This window comes from Ranitomeya variabilis, chromosome 3, assembly GCF_051348905.1.
Source record: "Ranitomeya variabilis isolate aRanVar5 chromosome 3, aRanVar5.hap1, whole genome shotgun sequence".
Lineage (NCBI taxonomy): Eukaryota > Metazoa > Chordata > Amphibia > Anura > Dendrobatidae > Ranitomeya > Ranitomeya variabilis.
The window spans coordinates 419220654-419245689 of record NC_135234.1 but is presented as its reverse complement, the minus strand read 5'-3'; the positions used below and the strand labels follow the sequence as shown (position 1 = coordinate 419245689).

Below are 25036 nucleotides of genomic sequence, written 5' to 3'. Positions count from 1 at the left end.
TCTAATTCATTGGTTGTTAAATGTAGCAAACATGTTTGAAAAATGTTCTCTGCAGATAATCATTATGGTAATTGTACATGAAAAAATTATTATCAAGCCATAGCCAACATGAAAGATATTCGACTGTGTATTAACAATATTCCAATAATGAAATAAATATTGGGTTGCTTTATAACTCGCTCATATCTTACTGTCTTTCTTGTGTGCATAAAAGTCTACAAAAATATAAAAATGTAATATTAAAAGCTCCTGTAAGTACAAGTATTTTCTTCTTTGTGCAATAATTTCACATCTATAAACATTGTGGTAACTGCAAGGTCTGTTGTCCAACCCCACCAAAAATATGCGTTTTCTAACCTTGCCCAAAAAACATACCGTGCAAGGTTTTCTTTTAAAAAAAAAATAGTAATAGAGCACATTAAAGAAGTTATCTGCTATTTTGAGATAATGCCCCCATACACATTAGCTCATCTCACTGAAATCGTCTCTTCTAATGTATACACCCAAAGTGACTTGAAGGTATTATAACTGGTAGGTCCTAAAACTAGTAAGTTCTTGTATTTCTTTGATTGCTGGAGATTAAGAAATATTGGTAACTTGTCATCTATTGTTTTCTTGAAAAGTGAAAAGCTTGCTCCCCCCTATACACATGCATGTTTGACTAAATCGAACATGCATATGTTCTCAAATGGAAGATAATTGTAAGTCACAACCAGACATCTCATATCTTGCACCACTACATTATGGGTGTCAGGTCCGAGCATTCCTACATGAACAGTTTCCTAGAAAGTGGATTGGTCTTCGTGGGCCAATTGATTGGCCACCAAGGTCTCCCATTCTGACCCCCTTAGACTTTTATCTTTGGGGTCATCTGAAGGCAATTGTCTATGCTGTGATGATACGAGATGTGCAACATCTGAAACAATGGATACTGGAAGCCTGTACTAGCATTTCTTCTGCGGTGTTGTTATCAGTGTGTCAAGAGTGGGAGAAGAGGGTTGCACTGACAATACAATACAATGGGCAGCACTTTGAACACATTTTATAAGTGGTCATAAACTTGTAAATAAAACATGAAAGAATAAAGATACGTTAAAACCAAGCACACCATTGTTTTTCCTGTGAATTTCTCAATAAGTTTGATGTGTCACATGACCCTCTTCCCATTGAAAAAAATAAAGTTGGCTCAAAAATGGCCGACTTCAAAATGGCCACCATGGTCACCACCCATCTTGAAAAGTTTTCCCCCTCCCATATACTAATGTGCCACAAACAGGAAGTTAATATCACCAACCATTCCCATTTTATTTAGGTATATCCAAATAAATGGCCCACCCTGTAGACATACACATGTTTTGCGGTAAAAATAAACATCATAGAAGGGCTTCTTTAAATTAATTGGACACAATATACAGAAAAAATAGCATAGCAGCCAAAAAGGGTTGTTTTGTGATTCAGATGCTTCCATCTGACTGGCGATGCTTAGGTTCAGCAGCAGCAGCAGCTCTACTTGTACATGAAGTTGCTACTTACAGTGACAAGTTGCTACTACACACCCATGCCTGTTCTGCCGATCTTGTGAGGCTTGGTGCTTTCGATCTTAAAGCAAGTACCTACCAGACTGAGAGAACTACTCAGATGCTATTTATTGGGCCACAACTTTAGAATTATGGTGAAACTACATAAAATGTCCTGGTCGACAGTAGCTGTGAAACAATTGTACTTAGTAAATGAAATCCCACGTGTCCAAAGTCCCAGACGAGCGCTAAAGAATTCTCAGCATTAGAGCACATACACTGCAGACGGAGAAGGATGTCGCCTACTCATTGCCGTCATCAGCTTGTTTAGAGGTGGTTTTCTTTTACAAGCTTGATGCAAGTAATAGAATTTCAGAGCAGTACAAAAACCTTATTATGCGAAGATAATCTGCCGCACCTGTTTATTCAACCCCAAATTCATTAATAAGGGAATTTGTTGGAATTATTATTGTAGTCTGACTTTTGTATTATCCTAGAGTCTACTTCTGACTTGTTATTATTCTGTTTTCGTACAAGGAACAAGGTGTTATTTTTTTCATTCTTCGTGAAAATACATTTGCTATAAATATTCCAAATCATTAAAATAATTATCTCTGATAACATTCATTTGTATAACACACAATGTTGAGTAACTTTATTTTCCATGTTGTTTTGATCCTGCTGGTCATCAATGATAGCTGTGGAGCGAGATTATGCCATTCACATGTGTGTTGTGAATAATAATGTGGATTTGTGCATTGCGATACACTGGGGACCTCTGCAGGCAGACTGCAGTCACTACATGCTTAAATAGAAGTATGGAAGATGTTAGAGATTTATCTTATAGTCATTTAACATTAAAAGGGTTTTACACTATTATAATATTGATGTCAGTAACATAAGACTGTTGGGTGGTCTGACATCTGGTACCCCTCACCAATCAGCTGTTTCTAGTGTATGAAACGGAACATCACTACTCCATCACACTCACACAATTTGCGTTGAGAGTCGGCCAGTGTGGCCACCATTAATGGTGATCACCAATCTCTCTCTGGTAAAGTATATACATAGTTACTTTACCAGAGAGAGATTGGCGATATATGTATAACTCCACATTTTTATTAACAGTGATGAGATGAACTGTGAAAAAAATTGCAAAGTCATTCCTTGCCATGAAAATTAAGTTAAATGAGAGGTCCAAAACTAACACTCACTTAATACAATATCTCTATCTATTTAATGTAAAAAATCTAGTATCTTTTCTAGCATACTTTAATAAAAAACATTCCGTAAGACATTGCTTTGGGGACAGAGTTGGTTTTGGCTTTTCCTGCTCTCCGAGTAATCTCCTCTTCAGAGAATATTTCTCATCATAGCTGGCGAGGGAGCGCACTGTCACTGTGCAATAAAAAAATTATTACACCGTGACAAGATCCTACTGAGTATATGAACTGACAACCGACACATGCTCAGTAGAGCAGGGACTATCCCAGCCCCTGAAACGGACGTCATTGATGACTCTTTATTTAAGAGTGGCGACAGAGGCTGTGGCAGTGACCGCGGTTTCTGCCCCCTGATAATGTTTTGTTTCGGTATCCCAGCATGCACTGGGATTCTCAAACAAGGCGTCATCACAAAAAAAGTAGTAAAAATAAATACAGTTAGAATAGTGAGGGAACAGTCGGGAATTTTTAATTAAAGTATATGAGAAAAGAGATTAGATATTCAATGGATAGAGTCAGGGCCGTATTTAGAGTTTATGCTGCCCTAGGCACTTTTCATGCTGCCTCCCCCATTAGTGAGTATGACACTATCGGCAGTGACTTAGGCTACTTTCACACCAGCGATTTATGCTATTCGCGGCAGATCCAGCAGCTTTTCCACATCTGCATAAAAAGAAAAAAAAACCTTGCTCTGGTGCACCCCCTCCCCCGCATCCTGGTGCCCTCAAGTGACTAGTGACAAATACGGCATTGCTGCCAGGTTACACTCAGCAAGTATGTGGAGCTTAGAGGGCCTGGGACCTGGGAGCAATGGGTTGCTTGACCATTGGGGCAGGGACAAGTAACATTCGACCCTCCAGCCACAATACACTGGCCACAGCAATGCAGGAGGCACTGGGCACCACAACACATGGGGCACAGCAGTGCAGGTGGCACAGGGCACCACAACACATGGGGCACAGCAGTGCAGGTGGCACTGGGCACCACAACACATGGGGCACAGCAGTGCAGGTGGCACAGGGCACCACAACACATGGGGCACAGCAGTGCAGGTGGCACAGGGCACCACAACCCATGGGGCACAGCAGTGCAGGTGGCACAGGGCACCACAACACACGGGGCACAGCAGTGCACGTGGCACAGGGCACCACAAAACACAGGGCACGGCAGTGCAGGAGGCACAGGGCACCACAACACACGGGGCACAGCAGTGCAGGAGGCACAGGGCACCACAATACATGGGACACAGTAGTGCATGAAGCAGAAGGCACAGAGGTGCATGAGGGAGAGGATACAGCAGCACATGGAGCACAGTACTATAGGAGCACAGCAGCACAGTGTACAGTAGTGTAGGGGGCAGAGCAGCACATGGGGCACAGGGTACAGTAGTGTAGGTGCCACAGGGTACAGTAGTGTAGGGGGGCACCAGAGGTGTATCTAGGGTTTCTGGCACCAGGGGCAAGAATTCATTTTGGTGCCCCCCCTCCGCCAAGGACATATGCGATTTGCACACTCAGTCATGTGCCCACGAGCTCCTCTCCCTAATGCTCTCAATGTTCAGTGAAAAACTGAGAGAAGCAGAAGAGAAGCTCGTTGTCACAGGACCATGAGTATGAAAATCACATATGAGTGAAGTGTCCATGTGACGACTGGAACCTGCAGAGCTGAATCCTGACATCGCAGCTTCTGAATTCTCACATCTCATGCACTGCACACTTTTAGGATTCTCCCTTGCCGGTGGACAGTCATGTCAGCACAAGCATGTGATTTGTATACTTCTGACCACATTCCGACTAGACGTGCCCGGCCTCGCTCAGTTCATTTTCATTGACGGAGGCCACATATGTCTAGTCAGCATGTGACCGCATCAATGTAAATCGCCAGCATGAGAGAATCTTGACAGCGTGCAGTGCGCACTGTGAGAATTCAGAAGTCTGCAGTCACAAAGAATGACTGCAGACTCAATACAAACCTGGACATCCCCTTTAATGCTCCTAACATAAATAAAAACATGAGAATTAGTTAGCATCACAAATAACATTTACATCCAGGTACCTTATAGATGACGTCGCCTCTGGAGCCAGTCTTCTTTTCTTCATCTTGTCCAGACCCCATGATGAGTTTTCTCATCCACAGCCGTCTCTGCAGACTTCCATCTTCTCTGCTCTTTTGCAGAAAATCTCCACATGACGTTCTTAAAGATACAAGTGTCATTATAATGCTCCTGAATAAAAAATTGCCCCTCACTATATTGTCTGCACAAAATATGACCCACTTGACCCCGAACTTTTATAAAAAAAAAAAGAAAAAACCTAGCTCAAGTGCACCCCCCACATCCTGCTGCCCTAGGCACGTGCCCTCAAGTGCCTAGTGGCAAATACGGCCCTGGATAGAGTTTTGGGATTACCGGTAAATCAATGTTAGTTTCTGACAATCCTTTTAATCAAAAAAACTCAATTTCCACTCATGTTCAATCCTGGCACAAAATGATCTGCTTACATAATTTCAGTGATCTTCTTGTTAGCCCAAGAGAAAGTGTTAATGAAGACAAGGCAGCTGATATTCTGTCTTGCTGATTGAGTTATAACTAGAGACTGGTTGCTTTAAAAGAGGGACTGGTCCTTAAAATCATTGTATTCTTCTGTTAACCATGGTTTCCTCCAAGGAAACTTGTGTAGTAATCATTGGCTTGCATTAAAAGGTCTTTGCAGGCGACATTGCTGCTTGTAAGATTATCGTTAAATCAGCCATTTATCAGATCTTCAAGGCCTTCAAAGAGAAGGTCTCAATTTCAGTAAAAAGTCTTCAGCAGAGAGCCCAAAAAAGTCCAGCAAGTGGGATGATCATTTCCTTAAGAGAATTTGGTTCAACAATAGCGCATAGGTTTTTCAGGATTGGCAGCAGGCAGGTGCCTGAATGCACAGTGAGGTGAGGGCCTTTGGAGCCTGGGGTGCAGAAGGCCAATAAATAAGCCACTTCTCTCCAAGAAAAACAAGGACAGACTGCCATTTTGAATGAAACCCCCATTTCTCTCATGAAACCCCATTTAGAACTTAAAAATCAAATGTATGTAATGCTTATAGTTGCACTTCAGTAACCATAGAAACCTCTTACGAAAAGAGCTAAAAACACTGAAGCAGCAAACTTTGAGAAAATCAAAATTTGTGTCAGTCTCAAAACTTTTGGCCTTTTCTATAAATTTCATTTTTGGGCTATTTAGATAGAACTTCTAGATGGAATGCTCATCTGAGAACATAACATGGTGATAATGCCCATCTTTTTGCTAAGTAATTGTTTTTCTTCTGAAATGTTGAAATGTGTGACCTGAATGTCCTGTAGACAGTAAATAATTAGTATACATTTCTGTGTTCCAGATACTTAAAACCTGATGAAGACAAGAAATCAAAACATAAAACTGCTGTGAAAAAGAAGACATTAAATCCAGAGTTTAATGAGGTAACTATAGTCATGTACAGCAAGGCTAAGCAACCTTTAACTGTACAGTCAGTAGTTCTGAGAAAATTGGAACAAATAGGAACACTGGGGCTCTCTATGTCAAGCAGACGAAGGTCCATTCATATAAAACAGAGCACATATTTAGCACATATTGCAGTAATTAAAACCCTCAGCATGGTCTGTCTCCGAAACAGTCATACAGCTTGTGGGAAAGTTTTTTTGAGCCAAGGCTAGAACTGGATCCGATAAGGAGAGGATAAAAAACCATCCTTTTTAATTAACATTCCTTTTTAATCCATATCTTGCTTTGGCTTCCAGCTTGTTTTACACAGTTTTTTCTTATAAAAAGATTGTATTCTTATAGTTTTCCCTAGGATTTCATATGTATGTTTTGCAGGAGCATGAATGGCTTAGAAGTCTTCTCACTCTAACATGCTAGCCTTGGCTTGACTCTCTCCACAAGGAGAAATGTTACCCTTTAGGACCTATTTGTATTTTATTTCTAAGAGATGCAAATTGTCTCTTCAGAGAAGAAGAGGACTTGATATCTAGTGCCACCTATTGAAAGTAGCAATCCTCACAGTCAAGAGGTCTCTCAAACATCCAATTCATAGCTCATGCTTTGCACTGGGGACGGACAACAGCCTGAAACTCGTGTCTGCAAATTGGTTTGGCTTTTATCCTAAAGCATGTGGCAAAGCTCTTTAAAGGGTTGGCATAGACATTTAGGATTACTACTTCCAATAGGTGGCGCCAGAGTCCAAGTCCTCTTGCTCTCTGAAGAGATAATTTGCATATTAATTTCCCAGAGGAGCATTGCATGGCCTATAAGTCTCCTTACCCTGGCATGTCAGGCATATCACTCTCCATAAGGAGAAATGTTACCCCTTTGTTACCCTGTTCTTCAGCAAAAACACTAGAGCCAGTTGTCACAGTTGTGGAATATGAATATGCAGTACATCACTACACACTCCAAGTTTTATGTATGGCATTTCTCAACTTGAAAAAAACTGATTTACGCTGTGTTCACATCAGTCTTTCCAATTTCCATTATTCTGCTCCAATATTGGAGCTGCAAAATGAAAGAAGCTGAAGTGCTAGGTCCTTGACTTATGACAGTCACCAGCAGCACCTGGCAGATCCCATTGAATGTGATGAGATCGGTCTGGTTTTCTTCATGGTGTCTGTCCTTTAACTAGACAAAATTGCCCTTATACTGCATATATTTTTAGTTGAATCTGCACCTGACACTCTAAACCCAGACTCCAACAGAGATGTGAACAGTTAGTTTCTCAGTATATATATATATTCTGTCTTTCTTCAGGAATTCTGTTATGAAATAAAGCACAGTGACCTGGCAAAAAAGACTTTAGAAGTTACAGTTTGGGATTACGATATTGGAAAATCGAATGACTTTATAGGTAAGTGAAGAGGATGCATTAGCAAAGCTATTTATGAGTTGAAGCAATATATGGTATATTATCCAGAAATGCGTAGTATAATGTTTAATTATATTTATCAATAGTTGTATAGTACTGTGTATTTGAAATTCGCATTTGCCGGCTTCACCAAATTCTCCAAAAAGATTGATTTCTGGCAATTAAATTTGCAAGAACCTCTATACAGGAAAGATTCTAATTGCTTGGAAGAGTTGCAAGCTTTAAAACCCTACACCCACAGTAGATCTGTTGTTTATTCTCCAAGATATTTGAAACAACCTCCCTGTGAAGTTTCTTCAAGTACTGCATACAAGTGTACCTAGAAGAATTGATGGTGTTTTAGAGGCATAAGGTGGTCACTATTGATGAGCAAACGTTCTCGGATAAGGTCTTATCCGATCATTTTTGGGTACTAAACGAGTGTCTACGGGTTTTCTCGTCTCAGCGGCTGCATGTCTCACAGCTGTTCGACAAGCAGAACACATGCGGGGATTCCCTCTTTATTAGGTAATCCCTGCTTGTGTTGCAGCTTTCTAACAGCTGCGAGACATGCAGCTGCGGGGATTCGAACATATTTTTCGAGCAAGACACTCTGTTAGCACCCAAAAGTGTTCAGATAACACCTTATTCGAGCACATTCAGTCATCACTAATGGTCACGCCTAATACTGACCTGATTAGCATTCTGTTTGGTTCATTCATTTTGTTAATTTTATTGATGAATAAACCTCCTTTCCTTCGGATGAAAATAATAAAGTGTTATGTATATAACCTATTTGCCAGTGGCCATGACTTAGATGTTTCATTATTTTAAAAAAAAAAAATTTAATTGACTTTGTATAATGACCTTTTGGGGTAGGAAATTTTAAAGTTCATATTGTGAAGAATCATTCCCTATATTGATGAATAAACCTCCTTTCCTTCGGATGAAAATAATAAACCTTAGGAATTTTTTACACTGTCTTTGTAAATATCTATACAAATGTATAACTTCAAATGACTTCTATGGCACCACATTTACCCAAGTTGCACAAACCAATTTCTTCCTGCCTTATCTTATAGAGATGATATCGTATTATTAGGCAGGGGTCACGTGAGCATTAGTGATGAACGAGTATACTCATTGCTCGGGTGATCTCTGAGTATTTGTAAGTGCTCGGAGATTTAGTTTTCATTGCCTAAGCTGCATAATTTACATCTGATAGACAGCTTGAATACATGTGGGGACTCCCTAGCAACCAGGCAACCCCAACATGTACTCAGGCTGGCTAGCAGCCGTAAATCATGCAGGTGCTTGGACAAAAACTAAATCTCCAAGCAGTTACAAATACTCGGAGACCACCCGAGCGTGCTTGGGAAAACCCGAGCAACGAGTATACTCACTCATCTCTAGTGAGCATATATTCTCTCATCTGAGAGACTCAGGTCGACTATGCAAATCAAACTCCGAAAATGGAGAAAAAAAATTTCTCCATATTCTCCTTTCTGTCTGTACCTAGAAATTGGACTGCATTCAGATGTAGTCGGAGTGCACTGCAATGTTTTCCCTGGACTCATTGATTTGCATGGCCGAGTGCAAACCGAATATTGGACCAAACTCGGACATGCTACAATTTTTCCCAGGAACAGCTCTGTCCAAAGAAAAAAATTGGAACTGATTCACGGGCCCATAGCAGAACATGGGGACGAGTGCTGTCCGTCCAAACGACGATTAGCACGCATTTGAATATTACAGTTGTCTGCACAATATTACAGCTACCAAAAAATAAAACCCAAACTGTTGAGTCATAAATCATGCCAAAAGTACTATTGAAAACATGGTTTGGAAAAATAGTGGCACTGTAGAGAAAGGTACACACAATTCACGATAAAAATACACATATCTAAAAAACACCTATGCAATGTGATAATAAACACTGGGCATAACAAAAGGTAAAACAATTACCGTATATACTCGAGTATAAGCCGACCCGAGTATAAGCCGACCCCCCTAATTTTGCCACAAAAAATGGGAAAACTTAATGACTCGAGTAGAAGCCTAGGGTGGAAAATGCAGCAGCTACCGGTAAATTTCAAAAATAAAAATAGATACCAATAAAAGTAAAATTAATTGAGACATCAGTAGTTTAAGTGTTTTTGAATATCCATATTGAATCAGGAGCCCCATATAATGCTCCATCCAGTTCATGATGGGCCCCATAAGATGCTCCATACAAAATACGCTCCATATAATGCTCCATATTAAAATATGCCCCATATAATGCTGCGCAAAGGTTAATAATGGCCCCATAAGATCCTCCACATATTATGGCCCAACAAGATGCTCCGCACATTATGCCCCATAAGATACTCCACACATTATGCCCCATAAGATGCTCCATGCATAATGGCCCCATAAGATGCTCCACACATTATGGCCCCATGAGATGCTCCATACATTGTGGCCCCATGAGATGCTCCACACATTATGGCCCCATACGATGCTCCATACATTGTGGCCCCATTAGATGCTCCATACATTATGGTTCCATGAGATGCTCCACACATTAGGGGCCCCATGAGATGCTCCACACATTATGGGACCATAAGATGCTCCATGCGTAATGGCCCAATAAGATGCTCCACACATTATGGCCCCATAAGATGCTCCACACATTATGGCCCCATAAGATGCTCCATACATTGAGGCCCCATGAGATGCTCCACACATTGTGGCCCCATGAGATGCTCCTCACATTATGGCCCCATGAGATGCTCCACACATTATGCCCCATAAGATGCTCCACACATTATGCCCCATATGATGCTCCACACATTTGCCCCATTTGCTGTTGCTGCGATTAAAATAAAAAAAATCACATACTCACCTCTCTTTGCTCAGGCCCCCGGCACCAGCGATAGTCACCTTCCTCGTTCCACGCGCAGAGGGCGGCATGCACACTAATCGCGTCATCGCGCCCTCTGACCTGAACAGCCACAGCCAGAGGACGGAAGACAGAGCAGCGCGCAGCGGTGGAACGAAGAAGGTGACTATCGCGCAATGCTCACCTCCCCCGATATACTCACCTGCTGCCGACGCGGTCCCTGGCAGTGTCTCACTGTCAGATGGTCTCCGAGAGCCGGCGGCATCTTTCTGTGTTTAGCGGTCACGTACCACTCATTACAGTAATGAATATGCGTGCATATTCATTACTTTAATGAGCGGTACCACGTGACCGCTGAACACTGGAAGAGCTGCCGGCTTATACTCGAGTATATACGGTATATAATATACAAAAACTAGCTGTACACAAGGGCAAGGGGTACTACATGAGTATGGCCAAAGTGTATATATAAATACATACAGCACTTTAGGGGAACAAGAAAAAACATGATATTAGGGGAAAAATATTTAGAATTGAGAGTCTTCAGTGGTTGATACCTTTTAATGGCTTACTGAACAGATCTTCAGTTAGCCATTAAAAGGTATCAACCACTGAAGACTCTCAATTCTAAATATTTTTCTATCTACTGGCTAACACAGTACCAAGATATTTATCTTTCCTGTATCGATATTAGGGGAAGAAACTGTCAGAGTGTTATATATGTATAGCAATGCTGGAAGATCCCCAAAGAAGGAAATTGCAACCTATTAATGCTAAGCATGTCATAGTTCCCATGAGTAGCAGTTATAACAGTAGAGGGCTGCTTGCCTAAAGCACATGCTGATAGTAGATGCAATAAAGTCTGAACAACAGACAAATGTGGCATATAAGTAACTAGCATATACAATACAGTTGTGCTCAAAAGTTTACATACTCCGACAGAATTTTTGCTTTCTTGGCCATTTTTCAGAGGATATGAATGATAACACCAAAACTTTTTCTCCACTCATGGTTAGTGGTTGGGAGAATACATTTACTGTCAAACTACTGTGTTTTCTCTTTTTAAATCATAATGGCAACCCAAAGCATCCAAATGACCCTGATCAAAAGTTCACATACCCTGGTAATTTTGGCCTGATAAAATGCACAGATATTGACACAAATGGGTTTGAATGGCTACTAAACCTAACATCCTCACCTGTGACCAATCAGTGTGTGCATAAAAGCTGAGTGAGTTTCTGGGATTCAAACAGACTCTTGCATCTTTCATCCAGCCACTAATGTTTCTGGATTGTGAGTCATGGGGAAAGCAAAAGAATTGTCAATGGATCTACGGGAAAAGGTAGTTGAACTGTATAAAACAGGAAAGAGATACAAAAAGGAAAATCAGGGGCTCTGTAAAAACAAAACCACGGTCAGGTAGACCAACAAAGATTTTGTCCACAACTGCCAGGAAAATTGTTTGGGATGCAAAGAAAAACCCACAAATAATATCAGCTGAAATACATGACTCTCTTAAAACTAGCGGTGTGGCTGTTTCAAGATGCATAATAAGGAGGCACTTGAAGAAAAATGGGCTGCATGGTCGAGTCGCCAGAAGAAAGCCATTACTGCACAATTGCTACAAACTATCTCATCTACAATATGCAAAACAGCACAGAGACAAGCCTCAAAACTTCTAGAACAAGGTCATTTGGAGTGATGAGACCAAAATTGAACTTTTTGACCACAGCGTTACATTTGGAGAGAGGTCAACAAGGCCTATGATGAAGGAACACCATTCCTACTGTAAAGCACAGAGGTGGATCGCTGATGTTTTGGGGATGTGTGAGCTACAAAGGCACAGGGAACTTGGTCAAAGTTGAAGGAAAGATGAATGCAGCACATTATCAGCAAATACTGGAGTAAAATTTGCAATCATCAGCTCAGAAGCTGCACATGGGATGTGCTTGGAAGTTTCCAACATGACAACGATCCAAAACACAAGGCCAAGTCGACCTGTCATTAGCTACAGCAGAACAAAGTGAAGGTTCTGGAGTGGCCATCTTAGTCTCCTGACCTCAATATCATTGAGCCACTCTGGGGAGATCTTAAGCACGCAGTTCATGCTAAAAAGCCGAAGAATTTACAGAAACTGGAGGCTTTTTGCCTAGAAGAGTGGGCAGCTTTACCATCTGAGAAAATAAAGAACCTCATCCACAACTACCACAAAAGACTTCAAGCTGTCATTGATGTTAGAGGGTGCAATACACGGTATTTGGGTGGTCATTATAATTTAACCCCTTAACCCCCTGAGCTTTTTTCGGTTTTGCGTTTTTGTTTTTTGCTCCCCTCCTTCCCAGAGCCATAACTTTTTTATTTTTCAGTCAGTATGGCCATGTGGGGGCTTATTTTTTGCAGGACAAGTTGTACTTTTGAATGACCTTATTGGTTTTACCATGTCGTGTACTAGAAAACGGGAAGAAAATTCCAAGTGCGATGAAATTACAAAAAAAGTGCAATCCCACACTTGTTTTTTGTTTGTTTTTTGCTAGGTTCATTAAATGATAGAACTGACCTGCCATTATGATTCTCCAGGTCATTACAAGTTCATAGGCACCAAACATGTCTAAATTATTTTTTATCTAAGTTGTAAAAAAAATCCAAACTTTGCTAAAAAAAGATAGCTTCTCCTTTTTTCGTGATCTCGTGTTGGATGAGGGCTTATTTTTGACATGCCTAGCTGACATTTTTAATGATACCCTTTTAATGCAATGTCGCGACGACTGATGTGAATTCTGTTCTTGGGTTCCCTCCGGTGGTTGTTGGTGGTATTGCAGCTGTCCCTGGCTTGCAATCATGGTCAGGTGTTCCTGCTGATTGCAGGCCTGACTGGGGTATTTAGGGCTGCTGGATTCATTAGTCAGTGCCAGTTGTCCATTGTTCTTGGAGGGATTGCTTCTCTCTCTGGTTCCTCATGCTCTGCTGCCAATTCATCTAAGATAAGTGTCTGGTTTTTTGTCTCTGTGCACACATGCAGTGTGCTTGTAATTCAGTGCAATTCATTTGTGTTTTTGTCCAGCTTAGACTTTGTCTGGATTTTTCAGTCATGCTGGATTCTCAGGAGTTGCAGATATACTTGCTATGTCTTTAGTTAGATGTAGTATATTTGTATTTTCTGCTGTGGATATTTTTAGGATTTTAGTACTGACCGCTTAGAATTCTGTCCTATCCTTTTCTATTTAGCTAGAAGTGCCTCTTTTGCTAAATTCTGTTTTTCTGTCTGCGTGTGTCTTTCCTCTTATACTCACAGTCAATATTTGTGGGGGGCTGTCTATCCTTTGGGGTTCTGCTCTGAGGCAAGATAGAATTCCCATTTCCACCTATGGGGGTATTTAGTCCTCCGGCTGTGTCGAGGTGTCTAGGACGTGTTAGGTACACCCCACGGCTACTTCTAGTTGCGGTGTCAGTTTAGGGTTCGCGGTCAGTACAGATACCACTTACTCCTGAGAACGTCTCTCATGCGGCTCCTAGGTCACCGGATCATAACAGTACAACTGGCCAACAATGAGTTAAATGCATCTCAGAAGAAGGGAAGAAAGGTGTTGAGCCATTTTTTTCTGTAGCCTGTTTTTTCTTTCCTTCCCTCTTTTCCTCTGGGTGACTGAGGAGACTTGTGCTAGCATGGATGTTCAGGGATTAATTTCTCGTGTAGACCAGCTTGCTGCTAGGGTACAGGGTCTTTCGGATTATATTGTTCAGACTCCGCTTTTAGAGCCTAGGATTCCTACTCCTGATTTGTTTTTTGGGGACAGGTCAAAATTTTTGAGTTTTAAAAACAACTGTAAACTGTTTTTTGCTCTGAAAGCTCATTCCTCTGGTGATCCCATTCAACAGGTTAAAATTGTCATCTCCCTGTTGCGTGGCGACCCTCAGGATTGGGCATTTTCACTGGAATCTGGGAATCCGGCCTTGCTTAATGTAGACGCCTTTTTTCAGGCTCTAGGGTTATTATATGATGAACCAAATTCTGTGGATCAAGCGGAAAATACCTTGTTGGCCCTGTCTCAGGGTCAAGAAGCGGCAGAATTGTATTGTCAGAAATTTAGAAAATGGTCTGTGCTGACTAAATGGAATGATGAAGCTTTGGCTGCAATTTTCAGAAAGGGTCTTTCTGAATCTGTTAAAGATGTTATGGTGGGTTTTCCCATGCCTGTTGGTCTGAGTGATTCTATGTCTCTGGCCATTCAGATTGATCGGCGCTTGCGGGAGCGCAGAACTGTGCGCGCTGTGGCGTTGTCCTCAGAGCAGATGCCTGAGCCTATGCAGTGTGATAGGATTCTGTCTAGAACGGAACAACAAGGATTCAGACATCAGAATAGGTTGTGTTTTTATTGTGGCGATGCTTCTCATGTAATTTCAGTCTGCCCTAAGCGTACAAAGAGAATAGCTAGTTCAGTTACCATCAGTATTGTACAACCTAAATTTCTGTTATCTGTGACCTTGATCTGCTCATTGTCGTCATTTTCTGTCATGGCGTTTGTGGATTCAGGCGCCGCTTTGAATTTAATGGACTTTGAATTTGCCAGGCGTTGTGGTTTCCCCTTGCAATCTTTGCAGAACCCTATTCCTTTAAGGGGCATTGATGCTACACCTTTGGCTAAAAATAAACCCCAGTTTTGGACACAGGTGACCATGTGCATGGCGCCAGCCCATCAGGAAGATTGTCGTTTTCTGGTGTTGCATAATTTGCATGATGCTATTGTGCTGGGTTTTCCATGGTTGCAGATACATAATCCTGTGTTGGATTGGAAGTCTATGTCTGTGACTAGTTGGGGTTGTCAGGGGATTCATAGTGACGTTCCTTTGATGTCAATCTCCTCTTCCACCTCTTCTGAGGTTCCAGAGTTTTTGTCTTATTTTCAGGATGTATTCGATGAGCCCAAGTCCAGTTCCCTTCCACCGCATAGGGACTGTGATTGTGCTATTGACTTGATTCCAGGCTGTAAGTTTCCCAAGGGCCGCCTTTTCAACCTGTCTGTGCCGGAACATACCGCTATGCGGAGTTATGTTAAGGAGTCTTTGGAGAAGGGGCATATTCGGCTATCTTCTTCTATTGGCTCCTTGAGACCCTGTATTGATTATCGCCTCTTGAATAAGATCACGGTCAAGTTTCAATACCCTTTGCCTTTGCTTTCTGATTTGTTTGCCAGGATTAAGGGGGCTAGTTGGTTTACTAAGATTGACCTTCGGGGGGCATATAATCTTGTTCGTATTAAGCAGGGTGATGAATGGAAAACTGTGTTTAATACGCCCGAAGGCTATTTTGAATACCTTGTGATGCCATTCGGACTCTCTAATGCTCCATCTGTTTTTCAGTCCTTCATGCATGATATCTTCCGGAGTTATCTTGATAAATTCATGATTGTATATTTGGATGATATCTTGATTTTTTCCGATGATTGGGAGTCTCATGTGAAACAGGTCAGGATGGTATTTCAGATCCTTCGTGATAATGCCTTGTTTGTGAAGGGGTCTAAGTGTCTCTTTGGAGTGCAGAAGGTTTCTTTTTTGGGCTTCATTTTTTCTCCCTCATCTATAGAGATGGATCCAGCTAAGGTTCAGGCCATTCATGATTGGATTCAGCCCACATCCGTGAAGAGCCTTCAGAAATGTTTGGGCTTTGCTAATTTTTATCGCCGTTTCATTGCTAACTTCTCCAGTGTGGTTAAACCCCTGACCGATTTGACGAAGAAAGGCGCTGATGTAGCGAATTGGTCCTCTGTGGCTGTCTCTGCCTTTCAGGAGCTTAAACGCCGATTTACTTCTGCCCCGGTGTTGCGTCAGCCGGATGTTTCTCTTCCGTTTCAGGTTGAGGTTGACGCTTCTGAGATTGGGGCAGGGACCGTTTTGTCTCAGAGGAATTCTGTTGGTTCCTTGATGAAACCGTGTGCCTTCTTTTCTCATAAGTTTTCGCCTGCTGAACGCAATTATGATGTCGGCAATCGGGAGTTGTTGGCTATGAAGTGGGCGTTTGAGGAATGGCGACATTGGCTCGAGGGAGCCAAGCACCGTATTGTGGTCTTGACCGATCATAAAAATCTGATTTACCTCGAGTCTGCCAGACGGCTGAATCCTAGACAGGCTTGATGGTCCTTGTTTTTCTCCCGTTTTGATTTCGTGGTCTCGTATCTTCCAGGTTCTAAGAATATTAAGGCTGATGCCCTCTCTAGGAGTTTTTTGCCTGATTCTCCTGAGGTACTGGAACCGGTCGGCATTCTGAAGGAAGGGGTGGTCCTTTCGGCCATTTCCCCTGATTTGCGACGGGTTCTGCAGGAATTTCAGGCTGACAAACCTGACCGCTGTCCAGTGGGCAAACTGTTTGTTCCGACAGATGGACTAGTAGAGTGATTTCTGAGGTTCATTGTTCTGTGTTTGCAGGCCATCCTGGTATTTTTGGTACCAGAGATTTGGTTGGTAGGTCCTTTTGGTGGCCTTCTTTGTCGCGTGATGTGCGTTCTTTTGTGCAGTCCTGTGGGACTTGTGCGCGGGCCAAGCCTTGTTGTTCCCGTGCTAGTGGGTTGCTTTTGCCTTTGCCGATCCCTGAGAGGCCCTGGATGCATATTTCTATGGATTTTATTTCAGATCTTCCGGTTTCCCAGAGGATGTTGGTTATCTGGGTGGTTTGTGACCGGTTCTCTAAGATGGTTCATTTGGTACCTTTGACTAAATTGCCTTCCTCTTCTGATTTGGTTCCGTTGTTTTTCCAGCATGTGGTTCGTTTGCATGGTATTCCGGAGAATATTGTGTCTGACAGAGGTTCCCAGTTTGTTTCTAGGTTTTGGCGGGCCTTTTGTGCTAGGCTGGGCATTGATTTGTCTTTTTCTTCCGCATTTCATCCGCAGACAAATGGCCAGACCGAGCGAACTAATCAGACTTTGGAAACTTATTTGAGATGCTTTGTGTCTGCTGATCAGGATGATTGGGTGGCTTTCTTGCCATTGGCCGAGTTCGCCCTTAATAATCGGGCTAGTTCTGCTACCTTGGTTTCGCCCTTCTTTTGTAATTTTGGTTTTCATCCTCGTTTTTCTTCGGGGCAGGTTGAGCCTTCTGATTGTCCTGGTGTGGATTCTGTGGTTGACAGGTTGCAACAGATTTGGGCTCATGTGGTGAGCAATTTTGTGTTGTCTCAGGAGGAGGCTCAGCGTTTTGCTAACCGTCGTCATCGTGTTGGTTCCCGGCTTCGGGTTGGGGATTTGGTCTGGTTGTCTTCCCGTCATGTTCCTATGAAGGTTTCTTCCCCTAAGTTTAAGCCTCGGTTTATTGGTCCTTATAGGATTTCTGAGATCATCAATCCGGTGTCTTTTCGTTTGGCCCTTCCGGCCTCTTTTGCCATCCATAATGTTTTCCATAGATCTTTATTGTGGAAATATGTGGTGCCCGTTGTTCCCTCTGTTGATCCTCCTGCTCCTGTGTTGGTTGATGGGGAGTTGGAGTATGTGGTTGAGAAGATTTTGGATTCTCGCCTTTCGAGGCGGAGGCTTCAGTACCTTGTCAAATGGAAAGGTTATGGCCAGGAGGATAATTCTTGGGTTTTTGCCTCTGATGTCCATGCTGCTGATTTGGTCCGTGCCTTTCATCTGGCTCGTCCTGATCGGCCTGGGGGCTCTGATGAGGGTTCGGTGCCCCCTCCTCAAGGGGTGGTACTGTTGTGAATTCTGTTCTTGGGTTCCCTCCGGTGGTTGTTGGTGGTATTGCAGCTGTCCCTGGCTTGCAATCATGGTCAGGTGTTCCTGCTGATTGCAGGCCTGACTGGGGTATTTAGGGCTGCTGGATTCATTAGTCAGTGCCAGTTGTCCATTGTTCTTGGAGGGATTGCTTCTCTCTCTGGTTCCTCATGCTCTGCTGCCAATTCATCTAAGATAAGTGTCTGGTTTTTTGTCTCTGTGCACACATGCAGTGTGCTTGTAATTCAGTGCAATTCATTTGTGTTTTTGTCCAGCTTAGACTTTGTCTGGATTTTTCAGTCATGCTGGATTCTCAGGAGTTGCAGATATACTTGCTATGTCTTTAGTTAGATGTATTATATTTGTATTTTCTGCTGTGGATATTTTTAGGATTTTAGTACTGACCGCTTAGAATTCTGTCCTATCCTTTTCTATTTAGCTAGAAGTGCCTCTTTTGCTAAATTCTGTTTTTCTGTCTGCGTGTGTCTTTCCTCTTATACTCACAGTCAATATTTGTGGGGGGCTGTCTATCCTTTGGGGTTCTGCTCTGAGGCAAGATAGAATTCCCATTTCCACCTATAGGGGTATTTAGTCCTCCGGCTGTGTCGAGGTGTCTAGGACGTGTTAGGTACACCCCACGGCTACTTCTAGTTGCGGTGTCAGTTTAGGGTTCGCGGTCAGTACAGATACCACTTACTCCTGAGAACGTCTCTCATGCGGCTCCTAGGTCACCGGATCATAACAGACGACCCAAAACCGTAATTCTGGCATTTTGAATTTTTTTCTCCCTACGCCGTTTAGCGATCAGGTTCATTTTTTTGTTTTTTGATAGATTGGGCGATTCTGAATGCGGCGATACCAAATATGTGTAGGTTTGATTTTTTTATTGTTTTATTTTGAATGGGGCAAAAGGGGGGTGATTTGAACTTTTATGTTTTTTTTTTTTCATATTTTTAAAAACATTTTTTTTACTTTTGCCATGCTTCAATAGCCTCCATGGGAGGCTAGAAGCTGGCATAGCCTGATCGGCTCTGCTACATAGGGACGATGCTCAGATCGCCCCTATGTAGCTGAATTACAGCATTTCTATGAGCGCCGACCATAAGGTGGCGCTCACAGCAATCTGGCATCAACAACCATAAAGGTCTCCAGGAGAGCTCTGGTTGTCCTGCCGACGCACTGCTGACCCCCGATCACGTGACAGGGTCAGCGGTGTGCGCATTTCCGGCTCTATGGCCAGATGCTCTTGTTAAATGCCGCTGTCAGAGTTTGACAGCGGCATTTAACTAGTTGTGCCTATTGCGGGCACATGTCAACTGTTCAAAACAGCTGACATGTCCCGGCTTTGATGCGGGTCCAGCGGTGAGCGGGGGTTCTGCCATCGGAAGCACTATTCCGTCTGATGGCAGAAAGGGGTTAAAAAGATAAAACAGTTTGACAGAAAATGGCTTCACCCAACCATGAGTGGAGAAATTGTTTTGGTGTTATCATTCATATTCTCTGAAAAAGGCCAAGAAAACAAAAATTCTGCCGGGGTATGTAAACTTTTGAGCACAACTGTACCTGTGTGGTCCAGTGAACATGTGTGGCGCCAACCCCAACATGCGTTTCATTTTACACCTTCATCAGGTTACTCCACACTCCTTTAATCTAATTACTCACCTTTAGGAAGGGATGCCATATGGACATCTGTATTGGATCAATTTTATATTATAAAGATTTCATTGAAGTATTTTGATTTTTCGTTTTTTTAACAGTCTAGTTATACAGCTTAAATAATGTATCATATTGTAAAGAGTGCGACCTTAATCAGTCATACCATTTCAGATTTAAGCTTAGAATAACATATGAGCTAGTAGCCACAATACAAACTGCATTTATTACCCTGAATCAATGTTGACAGTGTGGTTGCATATAAAATATCCTGGTCCCGGTCTGTGGATCAAGAGTAAAGAAGCAAAAACACACGAGAGGGGAGCAGACATGACATACACAGGAAATGTAGCGGAGGAAGATGGTCTATGAAGCTGCATGAGAAGTAGGGTGGCTAGAAAGACAGTCCATGTACAAAACCAGTCCATGGCAGCCAAACATCTTCATATATCGGGGCCCTGCAGACGAACGTATGAAAAATCTTCTAAGCTTCATCCAGAAAGTTCAGACAATTTTCATTTAATCTTCATCTGATGTTCACTTGTGTGCCATCTGTGTATACGTCCATGTGACATGCATGTGTAATCCGTTTTCATACATCTACAATAAAAATGTACACAATCAAATACAGTTTCTTGGGTTAATAATAGAAATGTGTCAGTAAAAAAACGGATGTCACTCGGATGTTCCATGTGGAATTTGATTTCTTTTATGCACTCATAGGCTTAACACCAAAGGCTTCGTGAAAAGTAATGCATGTCGCAATTTTTTTTCTCAAGGACAGTCGGATCAAGAGTAAAGTTGTTCTTGTGAACAACCCTATAGCATAGCATGGTTAGAGTGCTGTCCGATTAGATATCGGACAGCACACGTCCGATTAATACTCATCCGCATGAGCCCTTAGAATGAGAATCTGTAAAAAAAAAAGCTGGTAAATCACTGATCTATCATTGGCCATGATCATTCACAGCTTGTTTTTTTTTTATTATAGATAGGGGCCTGAGACAGTTTTTAAGCTCTTAGTTGTGGCCATGTTAGCTACAATAAGACCGTAGTGATAAAAAAAAACTTTTTTTCAGGATGGAAAATTAACTATTTCTTTATATGTTTAGGATGTTTAGGATGCATATAGAGAAGGGGAAGCAGTGTGATATACGGTACTTTTTGAACCAGTGTGTATGAATCCTAGAAATCTGCTTTTGCAGCTTCGGCTTGCTAATAAATTATATTGCTTATCATATATAACCAAATCAGCTTCCATTATTTTAACTTCTGTATCCAAAGATATGTATGTTTCTCCTTGCTAAATAAAAGTTTACTTTAAGGGGTTGTTCAATACGTTTAATTCCCTTTATGAATAGCTATCTTTAAGCCCTAACCACTTCTGAAATTTTTTTTACTATAAAATGTCCTCATCCTTTTCTTATCCTGCTATTCCCCAAATGAGCTTTTTCTCTTCAATTGTGTGACATTTTATTTAATGGGAGTCTCAAACAGTACTTCACTGGAGGATGGCCCAGCAGTCACTTCTCCGCAGGTTTTATCTCCCCACTGAAACAAGATGTCATTAGGGGGTGGTGCTGTCCCCACTTAACACAGCTGCTGTCACTTCTGATGATGTTCTGTTTCAGGAAGGGTGAGGAAATAGTGACCACAGCTTCTTTACCCGCTGGCACACTTTCGCATCTTTAGTCGCTGCTGCAACACTTCCATCATTGACAAAACAGCCCCTGTTTGTGGCAATGACCCCTCTTTCACTAAAACAACTCGCCATTAGAGGATGGAGATAGAAGCAGGGTGAGTGACCGCAGTGCTGCCCCCTATATTTTATCACCACCCTAAAACAAATCGTTCTCAAGCGAAGGGCGCTGTTGTCATTCACACATTTGAGACTTCACTCAAATGACACATCACAGAATGTAAAGAATAAAAGCACATATATGGCCAAGATAGGGAGAATGGTAGGGAATTTTATAGTAAAGTGTAGTGCCCACATCTCTGCCTGCAGTCCCTCTCTCCCTGCGGAGACACTAGCATACTCACCACCAAGGCTCCTGTCCTGCTCCTTCAGTGTCTGCTGCTGCCTGGGGTGTGTGCACTCCTAGCAAGTCTCCAGTCTCAAGTCTCCCTGTGCTTAGGGTGCACACGTGCACACTTCCTCTTTCATAAAGGGGCTGCACGTATTTCTCTAAACTAAGTATCCCCTGCCAATAGCTGGAGAAAACTTACTATTTAAACTGCCTCCTCCAACACGGAGGGGCCGGTGCAATGTTGTGAGTTTGTTCCTAACACAATTGTCAGTTATCAGATCCCTGTACTTGCATCTCAGACTGCTGCACCCGCCAGTGCTTCCTTCAATGGTAACTGAGTCTGCTACACCCACCAGTGCTTCCTTCAATAGTAGCCGAGACTGCTGCACATGCCAGTGCTTCCTTCAAAAGTAGCCGAGTCCGCTGCACCCGCCAGTGCTTTCCTCAATGGCAGCCAAGAAAGCTGCACCCGCCAGTGCTCACCTCAATGGCAGCTGAGCCAGCTGCACCTGCCAGTGCTCACCTCAACAGCCAAGCCAGCTGCACTCACCAGTGCTCATCTCTCCATCAGACTGTCATGTCTGTACCTGCGGTTCCTGTCATCTTTTCTGCCTGTCTGCATCTGTTGGACATTCCCCCAGGCCATCCCAGCTACTTGTTCCTAGAGGTCAGCCACCATCTACCCAATGTCAGTCCTGGAGTACCACCTGGATCACCTCCCTTGTCTCTCCACGGACTGCGGTGTCGTTAGCTGCTGCGTGTCTGTGGTCAGATTGGATGAGGCTCCTAGTTACGCCCCTCCAGGTCTTCCTTGGGCTTTGGCACAGTGGTTCCACCACCCAGCCCATTGCAAAAAGCAAATTACAAAAATTATTAGGGCTTAAAGATAGATATTTATAAAGGGCACTATAGGTATCAGCAACCCCTTTAAATGTCATGATAATAAAATAAGTTTTATTCATGTTCATATAATAAATGAATAGTGAAGCCCCATATTCTAGAAAATTAGAGTCAGTAATAATGTTCTTCTTAAATCAATAGGTGGAGTTGTTTTGGGAATCAATGCAAAAGGAGAACGTCTCAAACATTGGTTTGACTGCCTGAAAAACAAAGACAAGAAAATTGAACGCTGGCACACATTAACAAATGAGCTACCGGGAGCCGTCCTCAGTGACTGACCTTAGTGTGCCACTCGGTGTTTTGGTGGCGCAGCTGTAAAGGAACAAGTCACAAGCTATGCCTTTGCCCTTGCCACAGTTTACTATGACCATAGAAAAGTGGAAAGATGACTAGGAATAATTTGCCTGCAATGCTTTTATTAGTACATTAAGCTGCAATAGTGCCAATCAGGGTCAAAGAGCTCAACACACCTCACCCCAAAACCGCATCAGCTCCCTATTCTGCTACAGGAGTTACATGACGGATCCCTTCTCCTGGTGATATTCGCATTTTATTTCTACTGGCTGGCTGCATATTTTTCTCATGATGATTTCTATTTCTTTATTTTCTGAGTTTGATCGCCTGAGCAGTGAAATGTTACTGACACATTGTAATCATGAGTTAGCTTGTGACAGAAACTATTTTCCTGCCATGGCACTGGGATGGGAATTACAAGGATTGTATGTAGACTAGTGTGGCTAAAAAGCAAAAAAAAAAAGGAATATTGCGCATTACCGTCATCCTGGTTTGCACTATTTCATTTCTGCACAGTAACAAACCGAGACCTCATATGACATTTATAGGTTTAATTAAAGTTATTGTTATTTGTGCTGACGTTTTTATACGACCACATCACATACCATCAGGGAAGTTAGGAAAGACCTTTTTCTCTGTTGTAATATAAGATGCTCATTTGTGCCTCGGCGCTTGCTTGCTCTAAAGAAGATCGTGATGCATAGGATTACCATGAAAGTAGGAATTAGCAATCCCTAGAGGGAAGTATGGAGAAATTCTAAGCCTTTTATCGGCATGATGTAAACTCAATGTAAGTGACAAGATACTTTTTACAAAATGTCAATATATTTTTAATATTTCTTAAGTATATATATATTTACATAAAATCATCTTAATATAGGTTTGCCTCTAGTAATTTAACAATAATTACAACTAAGACCAGTGTCACACAGCTAGGAGGCATCAGCATTTTATCATGCATATTACGACAGCGGCTAATTCACCTTCCATGGTACTTCTGAACTAAACCTAGAACATAATAGGTTTCTTTATGACCTATGCCTGGATTAGTAAAGCCCCAAGAGATTTTGGTACAAATGTTAAAATGTATCCAGATTCGGACATCTGAAACCAACTAGACATGGCGTAGTCAAGCCAAGCATTGTGAATTAAAAATTTGTAAAAAAGAAAATTTAAATATTTGTATTTGAGAAAAAAAATCAGATAATTTGTTTTTAAAATGTATCAAGCATTGAACATTGTCGTTTACAATGAAACAGTGATTGACTAATATTGGCAATGCAAGTGCTTCGTCTTTACAGGTTTATAAATTTGCTCTTTGCTAGACATTGACAGAAATGTGACTTGTCAGAGTATACACACTGCTAGAAGATCAAAGGCACAAAGCATTTATAGTGATTTCCCTTAAAAACTGTTGGCGTGAAGAACTAGTTCAAAAGTTAAAGATAAGCATGGTAGTCATGTCATTCAATAAAGCACAGCTAGTTTGGGGCTGTTTTTACCTTCGTGATCCCTGTATCTTGTCCACTACAGAGTCGAACAAGCGATGTTCAAATAACAGGAGGACATTATACTTCCTCTCCCTGAATATGGAGCAGTGCACAGGTATAATGTCCTCCTGTAGTCTGAGCAAGTAACCTATAGAGCCTGTTTCACTTGGGATTAAAGGCAGTCTGTCAGCACAGAATGACTTTTCAAACCAAGTACAGGCACTCAGTTCACCCTTGGCGTTACCAATCATTTAAATGGACCTTCCCGCCTACTTGTTTTCCATCTTTCTCCAACCCATTTTTCTTTGATTGACAGCTATGGGTTTATAAAGCTTGAGAAGGATCGCTAAATAAGAAATATGCTTTACCTCTGTCACATATGACCATCTGCGTGGATAGGGGCATTTATACTATTTTTTTGATTCAACAAGTCCAAAAACCAAAAAGCCTAAATTCTATGCCCGT

At 42.1% G+C, this 25036-nt stretch overlaps 1 protein-coding gene across 1 annotated transcript in view; it reads left to right on the top strand.

Moving 5' to 3' along the window:
- The window catches only part of DOC2B (double C2 domain beta), a 1351069-nt gene extending 1326720 nt beyond the window's left edge, over window positions 1-24349 (top strand). The window contains exons 7-9 of the mRNA XM_077296346.1: window positions 6115-6196; window positions 7521-7617; window positions 22929-24349. Coding sequence (XP_077152461.1) covers window positions 6115-6196; window positions 7521-7617; window positions 22929-23065 — 316 coding nt within the window. The 3' untranslated portion in view covers window positions 23066-24349. The remainder of the gene's footprint in view (window positions 1-6114; window positions 6197-7520; window positions 7618-22928) is intronic.
- The last annotated feature ends 687 nt before the right edge of the window (window positions 24350-25036 follow it).